This window comes from Mauremys mutica, chromosome 14, assembly GCF_020497125.1.
Source record: "Mauremys mutica isolate MM-2020 ecotype Southern chromosome 14, ASM2049712v1, whole genome shotgun sequence".
In the NCBI taxonomy this organism is placed as follows: Eukaryota; Metazoa; Chordata; order Testudines; family Geoemydidae; genus Mauremys; species Mauremys mutica.
The window spans coordinates 7,010,692-7,019,730 of record NC_059085.1 but is presented as its reverse complement, the minus strand read 5'-3'; the positions used below and the strand labels follow the sequence as shown (position 1 = coordinate 7,019,730).

At 69.0% G+C, this 9,039-nt stretch overlaps 1 protein-coding gene across 1 annotated transcript; it reads left to right on the top strand.

Annotated features, from left to right (window-relative positions):
• Positions 1–1,220: 1,220 nt before the first annotated feature.
• On the top strand, positions 1,221–8,667 carry LOC123349035 (chymotrypsin-like protease CTRL-1). The gene is made up of 7 exons (XM_044986767.1): positions 1,221–1,347; positions 2,860–2,963; positions 4,510–4,589; positions 5,442–5,523; positions 6,125–6,305; positions 6,490–6,623; positions 8,365–8,667. Exons 1-7 carry the CDS (start codon positions 1,296–1,298, stop codon positions 8,524–8,526), a joined length of 795 nt encoding a protein of 264 aa, XP_044842702.1. The 5' UTR covers positions 1,221–1,295; the 3' UTR covers positions 8,527–8,667.
• The last annotated feature ends 372 nt before the right edge of the window (positions 8,668–9,039 follow it).

The window sequence follows — 9,039 nt, the reverse complement described above, 5'->3', positions numbered from 1 at the left end:
GCAGGCAGCAACTCACAAGCGCTCGATGACATCTGAACCCAACGCTGGTTTTCATACTGCCAATGCCACCGGCGTGATGCCTGCTGGATTTGTCACTAGCCAAGTGAGGCATGAGCAGATTAGAGATTTGTGGGGCCCTGGGCCAGAGCAAGTGGGGGCCCCCTCTCCCCTCTTCCACCAACAGTCCCTCCGCCCTGCCCTGCCCCCATGCCCCAACCCCACTTCCTGGCAGGAGCACCAGGTGGCTGGGTGGGTCAAGGCATGGGGGTACCCATTTTTCCAGGGCCCCCCAATTGGCCAAGGCCCCATGGCACAGGCCCCATTGGCCCAGCAGCTAATCCGCCACTGAGCATTGGGGACTTTGGTATAAGTTGGTGCCTGCTTTGCCAGCGACACACCAGGTCCCTGAGCACGCAAACCCAGCAGAGCTGGCTCGGCCTTGAGAGTTCGCAGCCCCTGGGAAGAAGGTGCCACCACCACCTGCTCCCGCTGGCCAGCGTGAGGCCTCCACAGGTGCACTGGACATGAGCCAGAGAAAACCAGCCCAACGCCAAGGCTGCTCTGAGCTGTCCTGTGCCAGAGAAGCTCTGCGCCACTCTCCACCTGCCAGGGGCCAAATCGGGTGCAGGGGGGTGTCCGAGTGAGCAGAGCTGTAACTGTCCTGGTGGAGGAGATCTGTGCTCGTGCCAGGACGCTGTGCCAGGCCCAGTCAGGGCAGGGACTGGCCAGGCTCCCCCGTGCAGCTCGGCCAGGCATGAGCCCTGCCCCAACACCCACAGATCTGCAGCTGTCCCTCAGTCCCAGCCCCTTCCTAGTCCAGCCCTGGGCACCCTCACGTCTCTGCCAACGCCTCTCGGACCTACCCTGCCTGCCCCGTGCTAGTCCAGCCCTGGGCCCAGCTGGTGAGACTCTGCCAGTCATACCCCATGTGCCAAACTGAGGGCTAGGCCGAGACTCCCCCAGCTCATTTCACACGTGTCCCAACCCCCATGTCAGGTGGCAGGGGGGCGGGGCTGGGAAGGGGCAGCCTGCCGCCAGCTGTGGGTAGCTGCACGCTCTCCCCTGGCCGCCCGCCCGCCCCCAGCCAGCCGACGCTGGCTCCTAGCAGCGCACGTGGGGCAGCGGGGGCAGGGAGACGCTATATTTGGCCTGTCACTGTCAGCTCAAGGCCTGGGTGGAGCAGGTGGGGCAGACGCCCAGCCCTGCTCCGGGCGTGACTGGCGGTCTCAGGGCGCCCGGCGGGTATAAAGTGTGTGGTTCTGGCAGCCCGGCACAGCTGTGAGCACTGACCCAGCATGGCTTTCCTGCACGCGGCTCTCTGCCTGGCCCTGCTGGCGGGCGCCTCTGGTAAGTGATGCCCATCTGCGGGCGCTGCGGCTGGAGCCTGGCTGAGTGCAGGGGCAGCGCCCTGCCGCTGGGCCGCTCCGGCTTGGACCTGGGGGAAGCTACAGGAGCTGGGTGTAGCCACTGAGCCGCAGGGCCGCCCAGAGGGGGGGGGGCAAAGGGGGCAATTTGCCCCGGGCCCCAGGCTCCTCAGGGGCCCCCAAGAGAAGAGCGGAGGCTCCCGCCTCCGCCCCTCTCTTGGAGCCTCGGCGCATCGAGCGCCGAGTCTCCTGGCGAGCCCCTGAGCCCCGCCCCGATCCGAGCCGCGTGGGGAGGGGGCGGGGCAGCTCCCTCCGCTCGGCGTGGAGCTCACAGCCCCGCCCCCTTACCACGCGGCTCGGAGTGGGACGAAGCTCAGGCCCCTCCGGAGACGCGCTCCGGTAAGAGGGCGGGGGGGGGAAGCGGGAGCTGCCGGGGCCGGGCCGGGCCGGGGGGGGGGGAAGGGAAGCGAGACCCGCCGGGGCCGGGCCGGGCCGGGCCGGGCCGGGGGGGGGAGAAGGGAAGCGAGACCCGCCGGGGCCGGGCCGGGCCGGGCCGGGCCGGGGGGGGGAGAAGGGAAGCGAGACCCGCCGGGGCCGGGCCGGGCCGGGCCGGGCCGGGGGGGGAAGGGAAGCGAGACCCGCCGGGGCGGGGCCGGGCCGGCGGCGGGGGAGGGAAGCGGGACCGGCCGGGGTGGGAAGCGGGACGGGACGGGACGGGGAGGGGAAAAGGGGGACCCGCCACCGCCGAAGCGCAGGCACCGCCGAAGACCCCGGGCCCCCGGAATCCTCTGGGCGGCCCTGCTGAGCCGGGACACCGACCTTGGGCTACGCGGGCAAACGGCCAGTCTGCCCCTTTGGGCTGCGAGGAGACAGCTCCATGGGCCCCCGCGGGGCAGTGCTGGGTACTGCTGCCCTGTCAGCGCCAGGGGCTGGGCCGCACCTGTTCACACAGACTGGGTACCCTCAGCCTGGCGCTGCCTGGGTGCCAGAGCCCCCCGAGCTGCACTGCTGTCCGAGAGGACACTGCCAGAGGGGCTCCCTCGCTCTGCTCAGCCAGCTGGCAAGGGGACCAGCCTTCCTGCTGGGCCAGCAACGCCTACTGTGCACTGAGCCCCACGCTGGGGAGACTGGCACAGCTACTCTGACCCAGCCAGGATCCCACCACCGATGGGCGGTGTGCTCAGACCCCCCAGTGACCGCCAGCCGCACGGGCGGCTTGCCCAGACCCCTTGGTGACTGCCAGCCCCAGGACGGCTCTCCCAGACCCCTCGGTGACCACCAGCCCCACAGGCAGATCGCCCAGACCCCTTGGTGACTGCCAGCCCCCAGGGTGGCTCTCCCAGAGCCCTCAGTGACCACCAGCCCCACGGGCAGCTCGCCCAGGCCCCTCAGTGACCACCAGCCCCACTGGCCTGAGCCCTGCAGTGCTGCGGGGGCCGGGGGGCTGCTGAGGGCGCTCGCTGCACACTGAGCAGGGCTGGTTTTCCATTTCCAGGCTGTGGGGTCCCTGCAATCAAACCAGTCGTGAACAGCTTGCAGCGAATCGTCAATGGGGAGAACGCGGTGCCCGGCTCCTGGCCTTGGCAAGTGTCCCTGCAGGTAACGCTCGCTCCTCACGGCGGCCCTGGGGACGGAGCCCAGCTGCCCCGTCTGACATGCTGCGCAGCACACACCTCGCGCTGGCTCCAGGGGCTGGGTCAGTGAGCAGGGAGCCCGTCACTCTTCTCAGGCCATGGGCCAGCAGGCAGGGCCCGAGCCCCCCATCCCGCATGGGGCTGGGGTTGCTGCTTGCCTGAGCCCTGCCCTCCCCACCGCGAGCAAATGAACCAATGCCCACTTCTGCCAAACGCGGTTTGGACGGCCAGGACAGGGCTTAGAAAGGGGCTGTCCCGGCCAAACGGGCCGTACGGTCACCCTAGATCAGAGACGCTCACAGGGTGGGACATTCCAGCCGTCAGGGTCTCTGCCGTGGGCTCAGCCCAGGCTGGGACCCCCCAGGGATGTTCTGATGTGCGGGTTCAAGGGCCTGACTAATCCACGAGCCAGTTCAGCCCCTGGAACGAGAGCCAAGTGCTGCCCAGGGCCCATGGAGCGGGAGCGGGAGCAGCCTGTGCGTGGGCGTCCCCCGGCCTAGCTGGGCCTTTCGGCTTAGGAAGAAACCCAAAGCGATTTGGCTGGTGCAGACACGAGCATGGCCCGCAGCGTCCAAGCCTGGGAAGAGCCTCCCCCGCCCAGGGGCGATCGCATGCGGGGCGGGGGCCCGACTGGTGCACCCATTGCATTGTGCACAGGGCCGGCTCCGGCTTTTCTGCTGCCCCAAGCAAAAAAAAAAAAGGGGGGGGGGCGGAGCGGCAAAGCAGGAAGGGAAAAAAACAAAACAAAACAAAAAAAACCTGGGGCATGGCCGGAGCGGCAAATCAGGGGGGAAAAAACAAAAAAAAAACCCCTGCCGGGCAGCCGGAGCCAGGGTGCGGGGGACTCCCTGTGCTGCTGCCGTGCAGCGGAGTGCGGGGAGTGGGGCAGAGAGAGCAGGGGGGCAGCCAGGGCTCCAGTCGGCGGAGAGGGAAGACCAGGGGCTGCCCGGCCCAGTTTGCTGCAGGGCGCTCCCCTCCTCCGCACTGCCGCCCCCTACAGGGTGGCCGGAGCGGCAAACCGAAAAAAGCCAACCTTGCTCAGCTGGTGCCTGGAGCCGGCCCTGACTGTGCACTGCAGCTGGGCACGCCCGGCCAGGCTGGGACGGATGAGTGCTGAGCTGGCATGCTGCCCTGGGCCTGGCGGGAACTGCAATGGCTGGAGTGGGATCCCCAGGGACCCCCCATGCCCTGTGGGCACCAGGCCAGGATCCCAGGGACAGCCAGGAAGGAGGAATAATGGAGGGAGCCGGGCCCCATGCCCAGGGGCCGGACGCTGCTCCCAGCCTGCCGATCAGGATGGGGGGCAGGGCACAGAGCGCAGGAGGATCTGGGTGGTATTTTGGCTTGTGGTGGTGCCAGCTACCCAGAGGCAGAGGCTGCCAATGGCAGGCTAAGTGCCAACCTGCAGGCAGGCAGCTCAGGGTCCCCCGGGCCTGGAGCGCTGGGCACATGCCAGGGTAGGTCCCTCAGCCCGCCGCAGACTCCCTCTCCTCCCGCCATTCTCGTTCCAGGACAGAAACGGCTTCCACTTCTGCGGTGGCTCCCTGATCAACCAGGACTGGGTGGTGACGGCTGCCCACTGCGAAGTCAGGTAAGGAGACGGTGCCGCAGGCCAGGCCAGTTGCAGGAGCCGCTTTGCATTGGCTGGTGCCATGGCTCTGCCTGGGCACAGGGACAGCCCCAGTGAGTGACACCCCCCGCCGCTGCCCCACACCCAGCCCCAGCATGGCAGCGGGGCACCGTGGGCTGAGCAGAGCATGCCTGGGGCATGGGGGAGCTGGGCACAGAGGTAAGATCGTGGCTCTGCTCCCCAGGTGAGCAGAGGGTTCCAGATCCTGGGCATTGCCTGGGGGGTGGGGAGGTAGGGAGAGGGGCCGCTACCCAGTGCTGAGGTTGTTCTCCTGGGAAGAATGGAGCCAAAGAGCCGACCTGCCCCCTGCCCTGGGGCTGCCCCTGCCCCAGCCCCAGCCCTTCCTGCCAGTTCCCTGCTGCCAACCCAGGGCCCGAGACCCGGACGCTGCTGCTACACCCGCCGTTAACAAACACCCCTGCTGATCCTCCCTGGTGTAGTAGGTGCAGGCCCTGATAAAGGCCCAGTTGAGGCCTGGGGCCATGGTCAAGCCTTAGCTAAAAGCAAAAGGCAAGCTGGGAGCTGGAAGCCGGCCCTGCTCACAGCAGCTGGCGAGAAAAGACCCCACCTGCACCTACTACACCTGGTGCCGTCTCCTCTGGCTGGAGCCTGGCCGCTCTGGGGCTCAGAGGAGGAGACACTTTGCTTGTGCCCCAGGGCAGCTCCCCTGGGCTGGGGCAGGGCAGGCAGAGGTGGCCCACTGGAGGGCACAGGGGATCCTGGAGCTAGTGAGGGCTCCTAGGGCGAATCCCCAGGGGCGGGCTCAGCACCCTCTGCCCAGGTGCCCAGCCCCACTGGCTCTCTCCCTTGCAGAGCCGGGACTGACGTTGCCGTCCTTGGGGAATACGACAGGAGCTCCAGAGCTGAGACTATCCAGGTCAAATCCATTGCCAGGGTGAGTCACCCCCCAACGCCATCTGGGGCTCTGCAGAGAGGGGGCAAGATGCTGGGCAGTCCCACAGAGCCCAGGGGCGGGGGGCAGGCAGCCCAGCTCTGTGCCTGGGCTGTGCCCTGCTGGGGGAAGAGAAGGGGCTGGCAGAGGCAACCCCCCTTCTCAGCACCGCTTGGCGGTGGCACGGCTGGGCATGGGGGCCCATTCTCCACCCAGCAGGGATGGGTGTAGGGACAAGCCGCTGGGCTGGGACTCTGCAGTCATGTTCCCTGCCCAGCTCTGCCCGGGGCTCCCTGGAGATGGGCACGTTCCCATGGCGACGGGAGCCATGGAGGCCCGGCCTGGAGCGAGCCCTTGGGGAGTGCGGCCCAGTCCCTTGTGCCCCAGGAGCCCTGGGAGCAGGCAGTTCGTGAGGTGAGGGTGGGAGCTGCCTGGAGGCCCCATGCCCAGCTCAGCCCTGTCCCTCGGGGCAGCACTAGGGCAGGCAGGCTCCAGCGAGCGAGTGGGGCGGGACGGCATCGCACCTAAGGGAGCAGCGAGGGCGACGCCGCGCTCCCCCCGCCCCCGGCACTAAGGGCTGCTTGTCCCTCCCTCCCCGCTCCAGGTCATCCCCCACCCCTATTGGAACGAAAAAACCATTGACAACGACATTGCCCTGCTGAAGCTCGCCTCCCCCGCCCAGCTGGACGCCCGCGTGTCCCCCGTCTGCCTGGCCACAGCCAGCGAGTCGCTGGCCTCCAACCCCACCTGCATCACCACCGGCTGGGGGCGGACCAGCGGCACCGGTACGTACGCACAGCCGATGCCAGCCCCTGGGGGTGGGGGGCGGCCTGGACCTCGCCCACCCGTATGGGCACCAGGCCAGTGCATGGCAATGCAACCAGCAGGCAGCTAGCAAGTACTTCTCTGGGTGGCTGGCTGCATCGGTCGGTCTCCACCCTTGGCCCTGATCCGGGGTTTCTTTCCCAGCGAGCAGTGCGGCCGTCCAGCTGCAGCAGGTGTCCCTGCCCCTGGTCACGGTGAGCCAGTGCCAGCAATACTGGGGCAGCAGGATCACCAGCTCCATGATCTGTGCTGGGGGGGCCGGCGCCTCCTCCTGCCAGGTAAAGATCTGTAATGTCACCCACACAACGGGTGTCGGGCACAGGGCGGGGGGGGGAAGGGACACAGCAGGGTGTGCAGGTGAGGGACACAAGGCAGGGGCACAGAGCAGGGTGGGCAGAGATGGGGAGGGGCACAAGGCAGGGTGGCTAGAGGGGGGGAGGGGTACAGAGCATGAGGGGGGGATGGGCACAGAGCAGGGTGGGTAGAGGAGGTGGGAGGGGCACAGAGCATGAGGCGGGAGGGGTACAAGATAGGGTGGGTAGGGGAGGCAGGAGGGGCACAGGGCAGGGTGGACGGGCAGGGGGAGGGGCACAGGGCAGGGTGGGTAGAGGAGGCAGGAGGGGCACAGGGCAGGAGGTGGAGGGGAAGGGGGAGGGGCACAGGGTAGGGTGGATGGGCGGGGGAAAGGGCACAGGGCAGGATGGATGGGCAGGGGGAAGGGCACAGAGTAGGGTGGATAGAGGAGGGCGTGGGGCACAGGGCAGGGTGGATGGCGAGGGGAGGGGCACAGAGCAGGAGGGTGAGGGGCACAGGGCAGGGTGGGTAGGGGAGGCGGGAGGGGCACAGGGCAGGATGGATGGGCAGAGGGTGGGGCACAGGGCAGGATGGGTAGGGGAAGCGGGAGGGGCACAGGGAAGGGTGGATGGGCGGGGGGAGGGGCACAGCGAAGGGTGGGTAGGGGAGGCGGGAGGGGGACAGGGCAGGGTGGACGGGCAGGGGGAGGGGCACAGGGCAGGGTGGGTAGGGGAGGCGGGAGGGGCACAGGGCAGGGTGAACGGGCAGGGGGAGGGGCACAGGGCAGGGTGGGTAGGGGAGGCGGGGGATGGGCACAGGGCAGGATGGATGGGCAGAGGGTGGGGCACAGGGCCGGATGGGTAGGGGAAGCGGGAGGGGCACAGGGTAGGGTGGATGGGCGGGGGGAGGGTCACAGGGGAGGGTGGGTAGGGGAGGCGGGAGGGGCACAGGGCAGGGTGGACGGGCAGGGGGAGGGGCACAGGGCAGGGTGGGTAGGGGAGGCAGGAGGGGCACAGGGCAGGGTGAATGGGCAGGGGGAGGGGCACAGGGCAGGGTGGGTAGGGGAGGCGGGAGGGGCACAGGGTAGGGTGGATGGGCGGGGGGAGGGGCACAGGGTAGGGTGGGTAGGGGAGGCGGGTGGGGCACAGGGCAGGGTGGACGGGCAGGGGGAGGGTCACAGGGCAGGATGGGTAGGGGAGGCGGGAGGGGCACAGGGTAGGGTGGATGGGTGGGGGGAGGGGCACAGGGTAGGGTGGATGGGTGGGGGGAGGGGCACAGGGAAGGGTGGGTAGGGGAGGCAGGTGGGGCACAGGGCAGGGTGGACGGGGAGGGGGAGGGTCACAGGGCAGGGTGGGTAGGGGAGGCGGGAGGGGCACAGGGTAGGTTGGATGGGCGGGGGGAAGGGCACAGGATAGGGTGGATAGAGGATGGGGTAGGGCACAGGGCAGGGTGGGTAGAGGAGGGGGTGGGGCACAGGGCAGGGTAACGGGCAGGGGGTGGGGCACAGGGCAGGGTGGACAGGCGTGGGGAGGGGCACAGGGTAGGGTGAACGGGCGTGGGGAGGGGCACGCCGGCTGGGCCAGAGAGGGGGAGGATCCCTCTGGAGCCCCTCACCCCCACTCAGCTAGTGCCCCAGGGAGCCCTCCCCGTGCCAGTGCCCAGGCACTGCCTCCCTCTTGCACTGGGCCCTGGCATGGTGCCGCGTCAGCCCCGCTCTCTTGCCAGATGGACTCGGGCGGCCCCCTTGTGTACCTGAAAGACGGGGCCTGGACCCTGATCGGGATCGTCTCCTGGGGATCTAGCAACTGCAACGTCCGGACGCCCGCCGTGTATGGCCGAGTCAGCGCCTTCCGCACCTGGATCGACAGCGTCCTGGCCTCCAACTAGCGCCCGGCTGGCAGAGACGCTGCTGTGTAGCGCCAGGGAGAGTGGGCAGTGCTGGGCTGGGCCCGCGGGCAGCTGCTCGGGGCCCTGGGCTGAGAGCCCGGGACCTCCCCCTGCAGGCCCTGTACAAAGGAATAAAGGGCCTGTCTGTGCAGCCGGTGTTTTGTCCAGCTCCTCTGTGCTCAGCCCCTGCAGCGCCGGGGGGTCCTGGCTACCCACGCCCAGCCCCGCGCTGTGCCGGGAGGGACCAGGTGTGGGAGGAGCCTGGGGCAAGAGAGGCAGCTGGGGGGTTTCAGGTGAGACCTGATCCTCTGCCCTCTCTGACAATCCCACCCCGGGGTCCGTCGGTCCCAGCGCATCACCCGCCTGCCCATCGCTGGGGATCCATCGGTCCCAGCGCGTTCCCCACCTGCCCATCCCTCAAGGTCCATGGGTCCCAGCATGTCACCTGCACACCCATCCCCGGGGGGGTCCGTCGGTCCCAGCGCATCACCCGCCTGCCCATCTCTGGGGGTC

Coding starts and splice junctions, on each gene's coding strand:
- LOC123349035 (XM_044986767.1), top strand. CDS start 1,296: ATGGCTTTCCTGCACGCGGCTCTCTGCCTGGCCCTGCTGGCGGGCGCC. Junction 4,590..5,441: donor GCTGCCCACTGCGAAGTCAG/GTAAGGAGACGG, acceptor TCTCCCTTGCAG/AGCCGGGACTGACGTTGCCG. Junction 5,524..6,124: donor AGGTCAAATCCATTGCCAGG/GTGAGTCACCCC, acceptor TCCCCGCTCCAG/GTCATCCCCCACCCCTATTG.